This window comes from Hemitrygon akajei, chromosome 18, assembly GCF_048418815.1.
Source record: "Hemitrygon akajei chromosome 18, sHemAka1.3, whole genome shotgun sequence".
NCBI lineage: Eukaryota > Metazoa > Chordata > Chondrichthyes > Myliobatiformes > Dasyatidae > Hemitrygon > Hemitrygon akajei.
The window spans coordinates 62,755,462-62,776,533 of record NC_133141.1 but is presented as its reverse complement, the minus strand read 5'-3'; the positions used below and the strand labels follow the sequence as shown (position 1 = coordinate 62,776,533).

The window sequence follows — 21,072 nt, the reverse complement described above, 5'->3', positions numbered from 1 at the left end:
ACATACAGAAAAATGCACCATTTACATCAAAAGACCAAGAGTCTGGTGATGTGCTGGGGACAGCCCACAAGTATCGCAATGCTTCTGTTGCCAACATAGCATGTCCATAACTTACTAACCCTAATCAATATGTCTTTGTATGTAATTTAGATTTAATTTGGTTTTCTTGTGTCTGTTATGCTATGTGCCTGTGATGCTGCTGCAAGTGAATTTCAGATTCAGATTTATTTATCACATGTATTTTGAAACATACAATGAATGCGTCACTTGCATTAACAACCAACACACCTAAAAATGGGCTGGGGGCAGCCTGCAAGTATTGGAACACATTCCAGTGCCAATGTAGCATACCCATAATGCTTGGCAGAACAACACAGAACATAACAAGCTACAAAACAACAACAAAACAAGCCTCTTGTTTTTCATAGCACCTTTGCATATATATGCATATGACAATAAACTTGACTTTGATTTGTGACCAGCTGACAAATACTCAACAAAGAAAGTTGGAGAGGTGGAGGGTGACCTCTTTCCTCCACTAATTTGGCACAGATTTCTATATGAGATAAAGTATGGAAAGATGCCATTAAGTGCATCGGGTCTGTGCCAACCACGCACCACTCATTTACTCCAATCCTATGTTAACCCCACCATAATTTCAGCAAATTCCCCCTAGATTCAATTTACAGTAGAAAATTTACTTACCTGTCTTTGAGATGTAGGAACGAACCAGAACACCTAGAGGAAGACCAAATGTTTGTGAGGAGAAAGTGAAAACTCCTCACAGACAGCACCAAGATCAGGAATGAACCTAGACCTCTGGTGCTGTGAGACAGCAGCTTTACAAACTGATAATGTTTAGCTTTAACCAATGACTAGACAATGGGGGGACCCATTGGGGCACCCTTTGAGAGAAGGGTAGTGCAGTCTGATGTGACCAGAATGAACATTAAATTTTCCTGAATGCTATTGGTATCGCTTTGCTTTGGAAATTGAAGAAGGAAACCTCAGTTTATTAAAGAAGAAGGACATGTAGCAATGCAAATATAGCTCCTCCTTGTTTAACAAAGGACACTTTTGATGGCATCATTTCTGGTTGATCTGCCACCTTTGTGCCTCTCGTTGTCATTCTGGAGACGTGCAGTCCTTTCATCGTCATCTCTTCATCTCTTCTGCTGTTTGCTCTTTGTCTCTGATTCTGAAGACATGCATTTCTCAGCTCCTTTGTCTCTTCCTCTCTCCTCCTTCTGTGCCTGTTTTTGTCATTTTGGAGACATGCATGTCTCTCCTCCTCTGTCTCTTCTTCTCTCATCTTTTTTGTCCTGACTCTTTGATCCTGGAGTTGTGCGGCCCTGGCCTCATCCAATTCTTGTTCTCTCCCTCTCCTTGCCGCTTCCCAACGACGTTTGGCGTCATCTCTTGACCATAATGTCTCCCTTCTCTTGACCATAATGTCTCCCTTCTCTTTCCATGTGGCATAATTAGGCTGACCATTTTTTTTTACCCTAATGCTGGATAGAAGATACGAAGCAGTAACACCAAAACCTCCAGGATGCTGATTATTCTTGATGATGTGGTTGGCGCTCTCCTGAATGGACATGATATAGTCACCACTGTCCTTTGACTGCAGCAAAGGGATTTATGGGTGTCTCGAAGTACGTCATTACAACAAGATTTAATTATCTCTTATTGATGGGTGGCAGTTAGATCTGACCCAATCCTGCACATGCTGATGGTGATTAGCAGAATGTGACCGCTCAAAATAGAGCTGCCCTGCCCTTTTGCTCCGGTTGATGTCGCTCCTGTGAGCATCGTTAGTCGCTTCTGAGGCTGGCCATGCGCATGCGTTGTGGTGTCGCGTCGCGGTTTCCATCATGGCTGACATCGGCTCTTGGGTGAAAGCTTGATTTTGGTGAGTGAGCAATTTTATACAAATATATAACCCTGAACTTTGCCTGCATTCTGTAAATTAGTGCATTTTAAGTCGATTTAGCCAAAAATAGTGCCACTGTAATGAACTGTTTGTTCTAATTGGAAGTCACAGATAAACAGAGCACGAGAGTTTTAGTAGTATATAGATATTAGCTGGGTTTATATAAGCTAAAATGCAGAAATGATCTAACTTTATATGATCTCATTCCCTTTGGGAGATGTTACTTTCCATACCTCCTTCATTCATTCATCTGCATTAGATTTAACTCTTTCTCTTTTTATTTTCTATTTAAATTAGGAAACTCTCCGGGTTCAACTATTCCAATGTTCTCCTGAGCGGCCTTTCATTTTCTACTCTCTGTAAATCTGACCTTATCCAAACCTCTGCTGCCCAGGACACCACGTTGCAAACACCCAGCTTCCCTTTGGATTACTGACCTGCACAGGCTCCTGGTTAAGAAATGATTCTGATTGAACATTCTCATAATTTTTTCTAGGTCTCTCCATAGCCATGCTCATCTCTGTAATCCCCAGCAACCCTACACTCTGTAGAGCTTAGACATACAGCGTGGAAATATGTCCTTTGACACACCTCCCATTTTAATACTTGTAACACTTACCCAACAGGCTGGTATATGTCTAGGGGAAAAGTATATATATATACTTGTATATATATATATGTACAAGAAAAAAAACAAAAGGCGCCAACTTATCAAAGTTCAGTCAGTTTAGTGCACTCGGTGGAGCTCATCCAGCGAACCATTCGACTCCTCTTCGCTTGCCCTCCCGACTTCCACGTCTTCCACCTCGGACTCCCCGGTGGTCTTCCGAGTGCACGTCCTCCTTCCTCGGCGTCTCCCTCCAGACTCCCTTCACCCCCAAGCCCGCGCAACCCCTCCCCCAAGTTCCCAGCCTCACAAAACACAATAACATTCCCCATTGATTAACAAATGAATACAATTACCATATCAGCCATTCTAAAGCGAAACAACGGCGAGAAAAACATTTAACAGACAAAGAAACATTCCTACTCGTAACAAACCAAAGAAACCCTTTTTAGTAACATACACAGGACATTGTACATTCTCTCCCCACCAGCAAATGTCATGCTCTCATGGCATTACTAGAGTTCCCCAAAGCTTCTTGCAACACCCAAAACCCAACCCAGGTGCAGAAAGCAGTGACATAACTACCCAGAGCAGTAGAAATCACACTCGGTTCTCCTGGTACCACATATGTCAACCGCTCTGGGGGGCGCCTAATCCTCTGAGATCTCCGTACCCCTTCTGCCCCACTGGGCTCCCTCTTCACCTGCGAACCCACTGTCTCGGACACCCCAGGTCTTCCTGACAGACCCTCACCCCCTTCCTCACGGGGGTCCTCCCTCACCTGAGATCTCTCCGGCTCATGCTCAGGCTCCACCCTCTCTCCCACCAATGTTGGCTGCCTCTCCATCTGACCCTCAAGACCTTCCCTCCTCTCACCCAATTCAGTATGGGAAGGGCCAGGAGCCTCCTCTCCTGGTACTGGAGCACCAGCGAATGGGAACAGGGGCCACTCATCTGAGTCGTCCTCTTCCGAATCAGTAGCCATTTCCGGGCGAGGGACCCGTCCCCGCTCTTCAGCAGTGGTCTCTTCCCTTTCTCTGTGCCCTCGCAGAATCCTTGTACTGGGCGTAACCTCCCACTCTGGCTCCGTATCCACCTGCACCGCTTGACCCAGCGGCAGCAGGTGATTCCGATGGAGTACCTTGATAGGCCCTTTCCCATCCTCAGGTTTCACCTGGTAAACTGGCAGGTTCGGCATCTGGCTCTCTATTACATGGAGCTGGCCGCCCATCGATCTGCCAACTTGTGCTTACCAGGGAATCCCAAATTCCGTAAAAGGACCCGGTCGCCCGGCAATAATTGAACAAACTTCACCTTTCGATCATACCGCATCTTATTCCTCTGATTTTGTTTGGTAGCCGCCGCCTCGGCCAACTCGTACGCCCGCTGTAACTCCCTCTTCATGTCGGACACATACTTTAGATGGGACTTCCCAGGTAATTCACCCACTTCACCCCCAAAACACAAGTCAATGGGCAACCTCGCTTCCCGCCCGAACATCAGATAATAGGGCGAATATCCTGTAGCATCATTGCGAGTACAATTGTAACAGTGAACCAATTGTCCAATATGATGACTCCACCTGCTTTTCTGCCCAATCTCCAGCGTCCCGAGCATATCCAACAGGGTCCGGTTGAACCTCTCTGGCTGCGGATCTCCCTGTGGGTGATAAGGGGTAGTCCTGGATTTCTCAACCCCAAGCATAGTCAGTAATTCATGGATAAGGCGGCTCTCAAAGTCCCGCCCCTGATCGCTATGGATTCGCCTGGGAAGGCCGTAATGAACAAAATACTTCTCCCATAACACCTTCGCCACTGTCGTTGCCTTCTGATCCTTAGTGGGAAATGCCTGAGCATAGCGAGTGTAATGATCGGTGATGACTAAGACATTCGCGGTGTTGCTGGTGTCAGGCTCAATCGACAGGAAATCCATACATACCAGGTCCAGAGGTCCCGCACTCTGCAAGTGCGACAGTGGAGCCGCCAACGCGGGCAGGGTCTTCCTCCGGATGCAACGACTGCAGCCCCTACAGTATTCTTCGACTTCCCCCCTCATCCGGGGCCAGTAGAACCGGTCTTTGAGTAATCCATAGGTCTTTTCCACCCCCAAGTGTCCAGAATCATCATGTAGGGCCTGGAATACAGCCTGCCGATACTCCTCCGGCAGGACCAGTTGCCAACAGTGGGGTTGGTCCGGAGGCGCCGTTATCCGGTACAAGATTTGGTTCTTTAACTTCAACCGAGACCACTCCTTCAACAACAGGGGCACGAATGGGTGTTTCGCCTTCTCAGCCAACGCCCCATCCCCCCTCTCGACCGCTCTCCACACTGCCAATGCCCGGGTCATTTTGCTGAGCAGCTGCCACTTCCCCCGGACTCAGTTCCGGCAACTGTTTAATCCGCAGTGCGGTCAGGTCACAGTAAGCTAGGGGTATGGCATCGTCAAAACCCCCCAAATGGTCCATGGCTCGTTCCAGCCTCCCTCTTCCCTCGGCCTTCACGGTGATAGCAAACTGACACATCGCCTTCACTCCAGGGGCAGGGACACTCTCCCACTCCTCGTCCCTCTCCTGTTCCCCCGGCTCCCGACGAGACAAAGCATCCGCATCGACATTCTTGCTTCCGGGCCGGTACCTCAGGCTGAAATCATATACCGACAAGGCCGCCAGCCACCGATGTCCTGTGGCATCCAGCTTCGCCGAAGTCAAAATATAAGTGAGAGGATTGTTATCCGTTCGCACCTCAAACTTGGCTCCGTACAGGTAATCGCCCAACTTGTCCACCACCGCCCACTTCAGCGCCAGGAACTCCAACTTGTGAGTGGGATAGTTTCTCTCCGATGGCGACAAGCTTCGGCTGACAAAGGCTACCGGCCTCAATGCTTTGCCATGCTCCTGGTACAGAACAGCCCCGAGACCCTCTCGACTGGCATCCGTGTGCAGCACATATGGCTTCTGGGGATTGGCAAAAGCCAACACCGGGGCCTGGGTCAGTGCCCTTTTCAAAGACCGGAATGCCTCTTCATATTGATCATCCCATCTCGAGCCAAAAGGTCCTGCCTCTGGTCCCCCGTCCTTTTCTTCCCCACCGGGGGATAGCCACACAACAGCTGAGTCAACGGGTGACACACTTTGGCGTATCCTTTCACAAATCGCCGGTAATACCCACAGAACCCCAAAAATGAGCGCAAAGCACCCACTTTCTGGGGTCTCGGCCAGGTGGTCACAGCCTCTATCTTGGTTGGATCAGTAGCCACTCCCTCTCGCGAAATGATATGGCCAACGTAGCTAACCGATGACTTGCAGAACTGGCATTTGTCCAGGGAAAGCTTCAACCCTTCTTCATTAAGCCGGCCCAACACCTTCAACAGCCTCTCCTCATGTTCCTCCAAAGTCGATCCAAACACTATCAAATCGTCCAGGTACACCAGCACCTCTAACAGATTCATATCCCTCACAGTTCTCTCCATGAGCCTCTGGAAGGTGGCTGGGGCTCCCGATATGCCTTGGGGCATTCGTTCGAACTGAAAGAACCCCAGCGGGCAGATAAAAGCGGTCTTCTCTTTATCGCCAGCACTCATTGGGATCTGGTAATACCCACTTCTTAAATCCAGCACACTGAACCACTTCGCACTGCTCAGGCAGGCCAGCGCATCCTCGACTCTTGGGACAGTATATTGATCAGGGACAGTTCGCCGATTCAACATTCTGTAGTCAACACACATGCACACTCGCCCATTCTTCTTCTGTGCCACCACTATTGGGGACGCATAAGGACTTCGGGACTCAGCTATGATTCTGGCCTCCTTCAACTTGCACAAGTGCTGCCGCACATCCTCAACATCTGCCGGAGCCAGCCACCGGGATCTCTCTCGGAACGTGGTGTCCTCTGTCACCCGGATGGTGTGGCGAGTGCTTTTGGAGCAGCCAACATCAAACTCGCCCCGAGAAAAAACAGCTTCCATCTTCAGCATCTTCTCCACTAGCCTGTGTTTCCACTCCGGCGACACAGGGGAATCCCCGAAGTTAAAGACTTCAGCGGTCAGCTCCCTTCGATGCTCCGATCCCTCCCCGTTAGGGGTCCTCACTGGTGCGCTAGACATTGCCGTCACCGGGAACAGATGTGCCAGCGGCATTCCCCTCTTAAAGGTGATTTCTCTTGCCGTGGTGTTCCTGACACTTATAGCTATACGCCTCGCATGTACCACCCCTGGTCTCTGCACTTCGGGCCTCACCAGCGCCCCCCACCGGAAATCAAGTCTCCCCCTTGAGATCTTCTGGGGCATCTACTAACAGGACTTTGCCCAATGGCACTCCGGGGAATCTGGGGGTCCCCATCACTAGTGCTACCTCCCCGGGTCGGATCACCTTGGGCCTCGCCTGCGTACGCCACACCGTCCCTCGTTTACACTCCGGGTCCAGTCCTAGGGAGGCAACCCCTTCTTCGAACACTGCTCGAAACACTGGATGCACCAAGAGGGTCTCCAGAAAGTCTTCTCCCGCTTTCTCCTTACAAGCTCCCAGGAGCCATCGCACAACGGGGGAATTAGTCCCCACCAGGAGGGCAGCACCACCGGTTTCCACCGGGTCAGGACACACCAACACCAACGTCTCAATAGCTTCGGACACTCCCACATCGCCCTCCAAGAACTCCAATCTCACCGATAGGTACCCATCGTACGGGTAGTCACCCTCACTCACACCCCAAATCTGCAGGGCGTCAAATGGGGTTACGGGCAAATGCTTTAGATATTGGTTGTAGAAAGACCGGTACAATAAGGTCACCTGCGATCCCGTATCCAGAACGGCTTTTGCGTAAACTCCCTCTATCCGTAGACCCACACTGACACGGGGTCCTACCAGCCCATCTGGAATAGAGGCGTGTTCCTCCAGAGGCTCCAGTCCGTTCCCTCACTGAGCCTCTCCTAAGTTTCCCGACACCTCCCCCTTCTTAGTCGCAGGGGGGCTTGTCCTCCGCGGAACTCCTGGTCTCTCACAATCCCACCTAAAGTGTCCCTCCTCTCCACAGCTATAGCACACCCTCGTCCGCCCACAGTCCCGCCTGAAATGCCCCTCTTTCCCACAGTTAAAGCACACGCTGCCTGCCGCCCCTCCTCTCCCAGGACGACTCCCACTCCCAACCCACGACACTGGTCGCCCCTGAGAGTGGGTATCTCCCCTGTCCCTTCCCTCCAGAGGGGGTTCTCTACCCCTCGGTGGGTTGTCATTCCTCCACCCAGCCACCACTTCCTGTATCGCTGAGGATCGCTCCCGTAGGCCCGCGCCCCTTTTCCGCCCCAACGCTCTCTCTTCCTCCCGCACCTCTCTAATCAGTTGCCCGAACGATGGAGGGGGGCCTTTCCTATAAGCCTGCCGGATAGTCCACGCCACCTTGTCCTCCTCCAGAGAGCCACTGAATAACTGACTCATCCTCATGCTAGCCACGTCAGGCGCCTTCACTACCCCCCGGCACCGCAGCCCCGAGAGCATCCCCTCCATCCTAAATATGTACTCGGAGAGCTTTTCCCCTCTCCATTGTTCCAGGCATTGGAACTCTGAGAAAACCCTGACAACCCAAATGCTCCCTCCAAAACTTCTATACATTCCTCCACTGAGGCCCCAGGCTTCTCCGCTTTCAACTCCCGAACTGTTTTGGCTGCTAAACCCCTCAAACTTCCCACCAATCGCTGCCGCTTCTCCTCCTCCGAGCCTGGCCATTCCTCTAACATCAAGGACGTATGCTCGATCCAGGTCTCATAGTCCACCTCCCCGTCCGGAGTCGGATTGGCTCCGGAGAACACCCCCAGCTTCAGCCGTGGCCTCTCGGCCACTCCCACCAGGGAGTTAAGTGCGGCTGCCAGCTCCGAGGCTGCCCCCCTACCTGGGGGGCGGGGCCTAGTCACGACTCCCTCCTCCCTCCTCCCTTTGCTAGTGCCTGCCACCTCTCTGGGGTTTTCCTCTAGCTCTAGCTCCTCCTCCGATGTCTCCTCAGCCTCATCCTTGGAGAAGGGGTGGAGCCCCCACAGCCCCTCCTCCCCCGGTACACTGACCGTCGCCGGCAGTTCCAACGTCCTGACGTCAGCACTCGTACGAACCAACACCCAGCTAGACTCCATCTCTTTACCACACCGTCTAGCTACCAATTCTACCTGCCCCATACCTTTCACCAAACTTAACCCCCGCACTACCGCGTCTCCCGAAACTCGAAAATCCACTCCGCTCACTACGCATGCGTACTGTACCGGTACACCTTCAAATCCGCACCAGCGAACAATCTTATCTCTCTCCATTACCCTCACTACCTGCGCGATTCCACAGCCCCCTGACAATCCAATCCCGGCGAGCACCCCACAAATGTAACACTTACCCAACAGGCTGGTATATGTCTAGGGGAAAAGGAGATCCAGCCACTCACCAACCCACCTCCTGTACACGCAGGTGCTGTGAGAATCGCGTTTATGCCTCGCGGCCGCCAACAGTATCAAACCCACAACAAATACCGGTATGAAATACACTTTAAAGAGTTTACTAAGATTAAAAGAGTATTAGGCAAGAAAAAAAACAAAAGGCACCAACTTATCAAAGTTCAGTCAGTTTAGTGCTCTCGGTGGAGCTCATCCAGCGAACCATTCGACTCCTCTTCGCTTGCCCTCCCGACTTCCACGTCTTCCACCTCGGACTCACCGGTGGTCTTCCGAGCACACGTCCTCCTTCCTCGGCGTCTCCCTCTGGACTCCCTTCACCCCCAAGTTCCCAGCCTCACAAAACACAATAACATTCCCCATTGATTAACAAATGAATACAATTACCATATCAGCCATTCTAAAGCGAAACAATGGCGAGAAAAACATTTAACAGACAAAGAAACATTCCTACTCGTAACAAACCAAAGAAGCCCTTTTTAGTAACATACACAGGACATTGTACACACTAATTCTCTAATCCCATTTATTTCCCCACCCCATTCCCATGAAGTCCCTCCAGACTCTACCACTCTCCTATACACTCAAGGCAATTTAACAAACCTACATGTTTTTGGGAAGATACCAGATGGTTACAGTGAGAATGAGTGGACAGCCAACACCTGAGGTCAGCATTGAACCTGGGCTCTTGAGGTAGCAGCTCTACAGAATACGCCACTGACTAGTTCAAAGTTCAAAGCAAGTTTATTAATCCAAGTACGTATATATTACCATATACTACCTTGAAATTCATTTCTTTGCAGGCATTTACAGAAAAAAAAACAAAAGAATTTTATGAAAAACTATACAGTACATAAACAAAGATTGACAAACACCAATGTGCAGAGAGAGACAAACTGCAAATAAAAATAATACTGAGAACATGAATGTGAAGGTTCCTTGAAAGTGAGCCCGTAGGTTGTGGAACTAGTTCAGAGTTGAAGTGAGTGCAGTTTTCCACGCTGGTTCAGAAGCCTGATGGTTGTAGGTTAAGTTCAAAGTAAAGTTTATTATCAAAGTACATATATGTCACTATTTACTACCCTGAGATTAATTTTGTTGTGGCCATTCACAGTAAATACAAAAAAATGGAATAAAATCAGTGAAAAGCTGCACAGAACAAAGACAGGAAAGATAACCAGTGTTCTAAAGAAGACAATCTGTGCAAATACAAAAAAGAAAAAGAACAAAATAATAATAACTAACAAAATAAATAAATAATACTGAGAGCATGAGTTGTAGAGTCCTGGAAGGTGAGTCCATAGGTTGTTCAATCAGCTCAGTGTTGGGGTGAGTGAAGTTATGCAGGATAGCTCAGGAGCCTGGTGGTTGAAGGGTAATAACTGTTTCTGAACCTGATGGTGTGGTACGTAAGGTTCCTGTACCTCCTTCCTGATGGCAATAGCGAGAAGACAGCATGGTGACCTGGGTAGCAGAGGCTTAATAAGGTTAGAATGAAAATGTATCTGCAACAACACACACTTTCTGACCCCATTATGTAAGTAAAGCAAACAATTCAACACCAAGTACAGGGTGAGAGGATATTACAGGTCAAGGAGGAAGAAGTGTTGTAAAAATGAAAAGGTTTATGAGAAAACTTAAGAACTGATGATCCTGACCAGTTTCCAGAGATGGAACAATTAATGCAGGTCAAATGTACATTTAACATTTAACGAATGTACTATTTGTTCACCCTGTAATTCGACATACCATATGCTCTCTTTCTCTCTCCCTAATAAGGGAAAAGAGGTGTCCCTGTTTCACAGTAAGAGGGGAGACATAACAAAACAATTCGCTGATTTATGGTGTTAAAAGCCTTTTGCATCGCTTTTTCCGAGCTCTGTGCCCAAAGAACTCGGGTCTCTGGGCACACAGCCAGCAGCCAGCTCACTGCTTTCAATCTTCCGTGTATTCCCACGACACATCAGGCGACGGTGGCACTGACCTCGGTCAGCCCGCCTCCGGAGGCACGAAAATCCAGCACGCTGAAGGTGTGCTAGTCTTCCAGGCCACATACTTGGCATATCGAAAAGTGGCCAGTCATGAGGCCCTGAGAATGAGTCCCGTTTCCACAAAGTACCGAAGTCAGCGTGCAACTCCGAGTCAGGGTCTTCAAAAGAACCTTGAAAGGGAAGAAAAGAGATATCAAAGATTGAAATAGAGCTGTTTCTGAAGATGCAAGCAAAGGAGTTGCTGTTAGGCACCATTATCTTCTAAGCTCCACCTGCCATGTCATGTCATACAACTCATGTCCTCAGTTTTTTTAAAATTTCTACAGTTTGTCTTCTAATGCAAATTGGTTGTTTGTCAGCCTTTGTCTGTTTATGTATAGTTTCTCCATAAAATTCAATCGTATTTCTTTATTTTCCTGCAAATGCCTGCAACAACATGAATCACAGGGTAGTACATGGTAACATAGAGCAACACACACAAACTGCTGGAGGAACTCAGGAGGCCAGGCAGAATCTACGGAAAAGAATAAACAGTTGACGTTTCAGTCTGAGTCCCTTCATCAGGACTGAGAAGGAAAGTGGAAGATGCCAGAATTAAATGGTGGAGGGAGGGGAAAGATGCTAGCTCAAAAGTGATAGGTGAAGTGGGTCAGGCATCATCTATGGAAAAGAGTAAACAGTTGACTTTTCGGATCGAGACCCTTCTTCAGGGCTGAGAAGAAAAGAGGAAGATGCCAAAATGGTAACATTAATGTAATTTGATATAAATTTACTTCGAACTTTTGAACTTTTTTAAGCTGACGGCTTACCCTTGCTTTACAGGACTCGTCTCTCAGAAGTCAACAGTACAAGCGATGTGCAGTTGTCGGAAATAGTGGGATATTAACCAACAGCAGTTGTGGGGCTGAAATTAACAAGGCTGACTTTGTGTTCCGGTAGGTTTCACAGCAATAAACAAAAATCTTTGACCACAGGGGTAACGGAAAGATTCCTTGAGCAGGAAACAAAACAACTCATGAATGAAAAGGGTAGAATTTGGATAAACACATGGAGGGTTCTGGTCCAGTTGTGGATTGATGGGCCAGAGGGCCTGGTTCTCTGTAGTGCTCTTTGACTCTGTGACCCCAAGTTGGGACAAGGGTCTGTCTGCTTAAATTGTACAAAGCAAAATTCAACTCCGACTGAGAGTAATCAGTCTCAGTATTAAAATCAAGGCCAACTCCCAAAACTCAGGACCTGTTTGGGAGAGATTTTCTGTTTCTGGGTGGCAGAGGATGATGTGGAAGAATAAAGAATTATTTATTCAACCAATGATAAATTGGTTTATTATTGTCTCATGTACCAAGGGACAGTTAAGAGCTTTTGTTGTACATGCCATCCAGACAGACTATAAAACCATAGGATATTAGAACAGAAATAGGCCATTCAACCCATTGAATCTGCTCCACCATTCCATCATGGCTGTTTTATTTTCCCTCTCAACCCCAATCCCTTTCCTTCTCCCTGTAACGTTTGATGATACACCCAATTCCTTGGCCTCCACATTGGTCCACAGATGCACTGCCCTCTAGCTAAATAAATTCTTCCTTATCTTTGTTCTTAAGGAACATTGTTCTATTCTGAGACTACCCTCTGTCATAGACTCGCCCAATAATGGAAACAACTTCTGCATGTCCACTCTAACTAAGCCTTTCAATATTCAGTAGGTTTTAATAAGAACCTCCACCCCATTCTTCTAAAATCTAGTGAGTACAGACCCAGAGCCATCAAACACAATACATTAGAGGAGATTATTCCAGAAACTCAGTGTTTTCTCCCTCATAGATGCTGCTCGATCCACTTAGTTCCTCCAGCAGGTTGTTTGTTGCTGCAGATTCTAACACCTTCAGTCTCTTGTGTCTCTCTCTTATTTTCTCATCGTTGGTGTTGACCCCACTCTATATTCAAATTAAGTACTCAACTCCAAGATATCGCTAAACTAAGGTTCATCAATAGCATCAATGAAGGGCGAATGGTGGGCTGGCTTTTGTTTTTTATCCCTGGTTTCCTTGGCCAATAGTCCCTTGCTAAGTAACACTGCATCGTGTTGAGTAGTTTCTGACAGTAATCACTTATAGCAATGTAACTACTGTGTGCTTCAACAACAAGAGGTAACTTTTGAGTTCTTGGATTGAATGCTGATGGTTTCTCTTAGGTGTAACCTCCCTCCCATGGCTGGAGTTTTCGCCCAAGATATCGGAACGAAAACCAATTTGGTGACGGCAAACCCAAGCATCATTACAGAGAGGTGAGAGACCATCTTCCAGGTTTCAGGTACCTTCTCTTTCTGGTGTAGGAGGAGAGGATTCCAGAGCTTGTACAACACATCATGATATTCTAAGAGCAGGAGCCCATTTTTTCTCTCAGAAAACCAACTCAGGTGTTAGAAATAAATATATTTTTGAAAAAGTGAGGGAGAAATAATGCCTGCCTTCCTAGAGAAGTCCTCATCAGTTTAAGTAACTACTATCTTATTGTGTTGGTTTACTTGGTTGTGGTGCTGCACATGAGGGTGCTTAACAGGATAAGAGCCCATGGTATTACAGGAAAGGTACGAGCATGGATAGAGGATTGGCTAACTGGCAGGAGGCAAAGAGTGGAAATAAAGGGAGCCTTTTCTGGTTGGCTGTTGGTGATGAGTGGAATTCCATTGGACTCAGTATTAACATAGAAACATAGAAAATAGGTGCAGGAGTAGGCCATTTGGCCCTTCGAGCCTGCACCGCCATTCAGTATGACCATGGCTGATCATCCAACTCAGAACCCAGTACCTGCTTTCTCTCCATACCCCCTGATCCCTTTAGCCACAAGGGCCATATCTAACTTCCTCTTAAGTATAGCCAATGAACCGGCCTCAACTGTTTCCTGTGGCAGAGAATTCCACAGATTCACCACTCTCTGTGTTAAGAAGTCCTAAAAGGCTTCCCCTTTATCCTTAAACTGTGACCCCTCGTTCTGGACTTCCCCAACATCGGAAACAATCTTCCTGCATCTAGCCTGTCCAATCCCTTTAGAATTTTATACGTTTCAATAAGATCCCCCCTCAATCTTCTAAATTCCAGTGAGTATAAGCCTAGTCGATCCAGTCTTTCTTCATATGAAAGTCCTGCCATCCCAGGAATCAATCTGGTGAACCTTCTTTGTACTGCCTCTATGGCAAGAATGTCTTTCCTCAGATTAGGGGACCAAAACTGCACACAATATTCTAGGTGCGGACTCACCAAGGCCTTGTATAACTGCAGTAGAACCTCCCTCCTCCTGTACTCATATCCTTTTGCTATGAATGCCAACATACCATTTGCCTTTTTCACCGCCTGCTGTACCTGCATGCCCACCTTCAATGACTGGTGTACAATGACACCCAAGTCTCGTTGCACCTCCCCTTTTCCTAATCGGCCACCATTCAGATAATAATCTGTTTTCCTGTTCTTGCAACCAAAGTGGATAACCTCACATTTATCCACATTAAATTGCATCTGCCATGAATTTGCCCACTCACCTAACCTATCCAAGTCACCCTGCATCCTCTTAGCATCCTCCTCACAGCTAACACTGCTGCCCAGCTTCGTGTCATCCGCAAACTTGGAGATGCTGCATTTAATTCCCTCATCTAAATCATTAATATATATTGTAAACAACTGGGGTCCCAGCACTGAGCCTTACGGTACCCCACTAGTCACAGCCTGCCATTTTGAAAAGGTCCCGTTTACTCCCACTCTTTGCTTCCTGTCTGCCAACCAATTCTCTATCCACATCAATACCGTGTGCTTTAAGTTTGCACACTAATCTCCTGTGTGGGACCTTGTCAAAAGCCTTTTGAAAATCTAAATATACCACATCCACTGGCTCTCCCCTATCCACTCTGCTAGTTACATCTTCAAAAAATTCTATAAGATTCGTCAGACATGATTTTCCTTTCACAAATCCATGCTGACTTTGTCCGAAGATTTCACTGCTTTCCAAATGTGCTTCTATTGGGACTGCTTCTTTTCATTTTATATGTCAGTGATTTGGATGACAGAATTGATGGCTTTGTGGCCAAAATGCAGATGATATGAAGATAGGTGGAGGGGCAAGTTGTGTTGAGGAAGCAGGGTGTCTGCAGAAGGACTTAAACAGATCGGGGGAATGGGTAAAGAAGTGGCAGATGGAATATAGTGCAGGGAGGTGCATGATCATGCACTTTGGCAGAATGAATAAAAGCATGGACTATTTTCTAAATGGGGAGAAAATTAAAAAATCTGAGGTGCAAAGGGACTTGGGAATCCTCGTGCAGGATTCCCTGATTGTTAACTTGCAGGCTGAGTCAGTGGTAAGGAAGGCAAATGCAATGTTGGTATTTGTTTTGAGAGGACTAGAACACAAAAGCAATGACGTAATGCTGAGGCTTTATAAGGTATTGGTCAGTCCGCACTTGGAGTACTGTGAGCAGTTTTGGGTTCCTTACCTAAGAAAAGATGTGCTGGCATTGGAGAGGTTCATGAGAATGATCCCAGGAATGAAAGGGTTTACATATGAGGAGCATTTGATGGCTTTGGGTCTGTACTCACTGGAGTTTAGAAGAATCAGGTATTTCATTGACAACTCTCTCTTTCTCTATCTTGGAAGTCCTTTGGGAAATGATAATGATGTCAGTGATGCCTCTGGTGAGAGTGAAGCCCGAACTGGGAAGTGCAGATGTGCCCACAGGTCAGGCATATTATGGCTATTGAAGGGTCGGGTCGTCTCTCCTTGCAATCCTGGCACTTTTGATCGAGGTCCTTCAGCCACTGCTTTTCGAATGTGCTGGTGTCTTTGTAGACTGCCAAGCGCCAGGATTTTCAGTCTTTGGCCAAGTCCTTCCAATCAGTCACACGGATATTGCATGCCTTCAAGGACCATTTCACGTAGTCTTCATAATGCTTTGAGGGGCCTCCCTGCTTTCTGGTGCCATGTGCCAGCTCGGAAAAGAATACCATCTTTGGAAGGTGGTTGTGTTCCATCCGGATCACATGTCCAACCTATTGAAGTTGATCCTTCATGATCAGTGTCTCTGTACCAGAGCTCTCGGCCCTTTGTAGCATTTCTGTGGTGAGGACTCTGTCTTGCCACAATATGCCCATGATATTGTGAAGGCATTGCAGGTGGTCAAGCATCTTGATGTGCCTGTGGCATTAGAGTCCATGTTTCACAGCCAAACAGCAGAGAAGTCAGGATGACTGCTCTGTAGACTGCCATATTGGTCTTCAGCCGGATGCCACATTCTCCCCACACATGTGTCCATAGACTGCCAAAGGATACCCCAGCTTTTGCAAGTCTGTTTGAGACCTCTTGATCTAGACTGTGCAGTTCTAGGCTACTGTGGGAGGCGAGGGAGGAGATTACTGAGCCTCTGGCGATGATCAATGGGGGCTGGAGGTTCCAGAGGATTGGAGGGTTGCGGATGTTATTCCTTTATTCAAGAAAGGGAGTAGAGATAGCCCAAGAAATTATAGACCAGTGAGTCTTACCTCAGTGGTTGGTAAGTTGATGGAGAAGATCCTGAGAGGCAGGATTTATGAACATTTGGAGAGGTATAATATGATTAGGAGTAGTCAGCATGGTTTTGTCAAGGGTAGGTCGTGCCTTACGAGCCTGATTGCATTTCTTGAAGATGTGACTAAACACATTGATGAAGGAAGAGCAGTAGATATAGTGTATATGGATTTCAGCAAGGCATTTGACAAGGTACCCCATGCAAGGCTTATTGAGAAAGTAAGGAAGCATGGGGGACATTGCTTTGTGGATCAAAAACTGGCTTGCCCACAGAAGGCAAAGAGTGGTTGTATTCTGCATGGAGGTCAGTCACCAGTGGATTGCCTCAGGGACTCCTGATGAAGGGTTTCGGTCCGAAACGTCGTCAATACCTCCTCCCATAGATGCTGTCTGGCCTGCTGAGTTCTGCCAGCATTTTGTGTTTTTATTTATTTCCAGCATCTGCAGATTCACTCGTGTTGCCTAAGGGATCTGTTCTGGGACCCTTACTCTTTATGATTTTTATAAATGACCTGGATGAGGAAGTGGAGGGATGGGTTAGTAAGTTTGCTGATGACACAAAGGTTGGGGGTGTTGTGGATAGTGTGGAGGGCTGTCAGAGGTTACAGTGGGACATTGATAGGATGCAAAACTGGGCTGAGAAGTGGCAGATGGAGTTCAACCCAGATAAGTGTGAAGTGGTTCATTTTGGTAGGTCAAATATGATGGCAGAATATAGTATTAATGGTAAGACAGCGTGGAATGTGGCAGAGGGATGTGGAGGAACAGAGGGATCTTGGGGTCCGAGTCCATAGGACACTCAAAGCAGCTGTGCAGGTTGACTCTGTGGTTAAGAAGGTGTATGATGTATTGGCCTTCATCAATCGTGGAATTGAATTTAGGAGCCGAGAGATAATGTCGCAGCTATACAGGACCCTAGTCAGACCCCACTTGGAGTACTGTGCTCAGTTCTGGTCATTTCACTATAGGAAGGATGTGGAAACCATAGAAAGGGTGCAGAGGAGATTTACAAGGATGTTGCCTGGATTGGGGAGCATGCCTTATGAGAATAGGTTGAGTGAACTCGGCCTTTTCTCCTTGGAGCGAAGGAGGATGAGAGGTGACCTGATAGAGGTGTACAAGATGATGAGAGGCATTGATTGTGTGGATAGTCAGAGGCTTTTCCCCAGGGCTGAAATGGTTGCCACAAGAGGACACAGATTTAAGGTGCTGGGGAGTAGGTACAGAGGAGATGTCAAGGGTAAGTTTTTTACTCAGAGAGTGGTGAGTGCATGGAATGGTCTGCCGGCAACAGAGGTGGAGGCAGATATGATAGGGTCTTTTAAGAGACTTTTCGATAGGTACATGGAGCTTAGTAAAATAGAGCGCTATAGGTAAGCCTAGTAATTTCTAAGGTAGGGACATGTTCGGCTCAACTTTGTGGGCCGAATGGCCTGTATTGTGCTGTAGGTTTTCTATGTTTCTATGTAGACTGCAGGAGGAGGTGAGGCAGCTTCCCAGGTAGGTGAAGGCGTCAACGTTGTTGAGCTGCGTGCCTTCAATCTCAATTTGTGGTTCCGCAGGGTTGGTATGGGGTGCAGGTTGAATTAGAACTTTTGTTTTCTGCAGGCTGATGGTTGGGCCGAATTTCTTTGCTGCCACAGTGAGGCAGTCAGCGAGCTCCTTCAGGTCCCTTTCACCGTGCGCTGCAAGAACACAGTCATCTGCAAAGAGAAAGTCTCGTACTATTGCTTCCAGCACTTTGGTCTTGGCCTTGAGACGTCACAGACCAAAGAAGCAAGCACCAGTCCTGTACTGAATTGCTATTCCCGCATCAGTCTGTGGGAGCAGAGATCAGCATCATGGCAAACAACAGGCTGAACAGAGTAGGCACGAACACCATTAGTTACTAGGACGGGGTCAGAGGTGCAGCCTTTTTCATTGACCCTGGACATCATGCCATCATGGAAAGACCTGACAATGCTGACCAGCCTTGGGGGGCAGACTAGAACACAAATGCAAGGATGTAATGATAAGGCTTTATAAGTCACTGGTCAGACTGTACTTGGAGTATTGTGAGCAGCTTTGGGCCCTTTATCTCAGAAAAGATGTGCTGGCTTTGAAGAAGGTTCAGAGTCAGTTCACGAGAATGATTCTAGGAATGCAATCCTTAACATTTGAGGAGCATTTGATGGCTCTGGGCCTGTATTCACTTGAGTTTAGAAGAATCCGGGGTATCTCATTGAAAACTATTGAATATTGCAAGGCCTCAACAGAGTAGATGTGATGTTTCCTATAGTAGGAGAGTTTAGGATCAGAGGTTGCAGCCTCAGAATTGAGGGACATCCATTTAGAACAGAGATGAGGAAAAATTTCTTCAGCCAGAGGGTGTGAATCTGTGGAACTCATTGTCATAGACAGTTGTGCAGGCCAGTTTACAGAATATATTTAAGGTGGAGATTGATTAATCGGTGTCAAGGTTACCATCTGAATGGTGTCAAGTTAGGAAAAGGGGAAGTACAACAAGATCTAGGTGTCCTTGTTCATCAGTCACTGAAAGTAAGCATGCAGGTACAGCAGGCAGTGAAAAATAATGTTGGCCTTAATAACAAGGGGAGCTGAGTATAGGAGCAAAGAGATCCTTCTGCAGTTGTACAGGACCCTGGTGAGACCACACCTGGAGTATTGTGTTCAGTTTTGGTCTCCAAATTTGAGGAAGGATATTCTTGCTATTGAGGGAGAGCAGCGTAGGTTAATTCCCGGAATGGCGGGACTGTCATATGTTGAAAGATTGGAGCGACTGGGCTTGTATATACTGGAATTTAGAAGGATGAGAGGGGATCTGATTGAAACATATAAGATTATTAAGGGATTGGACACGCTAGAGGCAGGAAACATGTTCCCGATGTTGGGTGAGTCCAGAACCAGAGGCCACAGTTTAAGAATAAGGGGTAGGCCATTTAGAACAGAGTTGAGGAAAAACTTTTTCACTCAGAGAGTTGTGGATCTATGGAATGCTCTGCCTCAGAAGGCAATGGAGGCCAATTCTCTGGATGCTTTCAAGAAAGAGTTAGATAGAGCTCTTAAAGATAGCAGAGTCAAGGGATATGGGGAGAAGGCAGGAACAGGGTACTGATTGTGGATGATCAGCCATGATCAGTGAATGGTGGTGCTGGCTCGAAGGGCTGAATGGCCTACTCCTGCACCTATTATCTATTGTTATGGGGAGAAAGCAGGAGAATGGGGTTGAGATGGGTAATAAATCAGCCATGATGGAATGCTGGACTTTTCTCATTCACTTCCCATCACCTTGTCAGTTGCAGTAATTGAGGACCTTGGGAATGTTGGCAAAACTATTGCTTTGAGTGAATTGCAACATGGTGTGGAGAAGGGTTTGGACTGGCAATGTGGCAATAATGAGTGTTTTCCTCTTGACAGGTATGGAGAACTACAAGACAGGAGGAGGCCATTTTTCACCAACTTGACCATCTATAATGACGCTCTCCTTCTCTTGCCTGCTTTCTCCTACACCAAGAACACAATTCTCTCCTTCAGGGCTCTTTACACTCTCCAAGATTTTCAGGCCAAACAGGAAGTGGTATTCTTCAATCCTGTGTACCTAAAACATCTGAGTGAATTCTGGCGTTCTAAGGGTGTAAGAGCAAACCGTCTCTCCACCGGCATAATGGTCACAAGCATGGCACTAGAACTTTGTGAACAAGTGCTGATTTATGGGTTTTGGCCCTTTAAGGAAAATGTAGATGGGCAGGCTGTCTCACATCACTACTTTGACAATCAGCTCCCCAAGCCTGATATTCACTCCATGCCATTAGAGTATCAACAGCTTCTGCAGATGCACAGTAAAGGAATTGTCAAACTTCAAATGGCTCCATGCCAGATAGATCCATAAGAAATAGACATTGAACTCTCAGTCTGTAGAACATTAGACTACTGGCCATAAAACTGGGCTTAAATAAGAACTAGCTTGACTTCCAATCAGTAGAACCTTCAGGATTTCAGTTTCTGATGGCTTGTATTTGATTGGTTGTGTAGTGTTTGTTGATCTTTCCCAGTTGGAGGAAGTCCTGATGATTGGACATTTTGGCTGTGCATAGCACATTAATGAGAAATTATCATAAGGTCATGAACAACTAACCAATCAATATGTAGGATCATTGCTGTGAGGCCACGTTTTTCAAAGGAGATGAGGGTGGTCCAATGAACAGCTCAGGGCTGGTAGGCGATAGGGAGATCTCGAGTTAGGATAACACAAAGAACCTGATGTATAACCATGCTTTTTCTTTGCCCTTCTATGATTTTGAGAGCCTAAGTCATAGATATACTATTGTCATTCACTTTTAAAAACTTCAGACTAGTAAAGAACGGTAATCTTGCATTTTCTGGTAACTTCTTTCATAATATCTCAATGAACTATTTTTGGAGAGTTGTAACAGGAAGCCCAGCATCCCAACTTTCCATGGTAAACTCCCACAAATAGCAAAGTGACAATAGACTAATAGAGCATTACAGCTCTTTCAGCCCATCCAGTCCATGCTGAATTGTTATTCTGTCCAGTCCCATCAACCCGC

The 21,072-nt window shown here is 47.0% G+C and overlaps 1 protein-coding gene across 1 annotated transcript in view; it reads left to right on the top strand.

Moving 5' to 3' along the window:
* LOC140741485 (alpha-2,8-sialyltransferase 8F-like) overlaps positions 1-20,393 on the top strand; it is a 72,092-nt gene extending 51,699 nt beyond the window's left edge. The window contains exons 6-8 of the mRNA XM_073071733.1: positions 11,774-11,886; positions 13,146-13,238; positions 19,922-20,393. Coding sequence (XP_072927834.1) covers positions 11,774-11,886; positions 13,146-13,238; positions 19,922-20,393 — 678 coding nt within the window. The remainder of the gene's footprint in view (positions 1-11,773; positions 11,887-13,145; positions 13,239-19,921) is intronic.
* Positions 20,394-21,072: the final 679 nt, after the last annotated feature.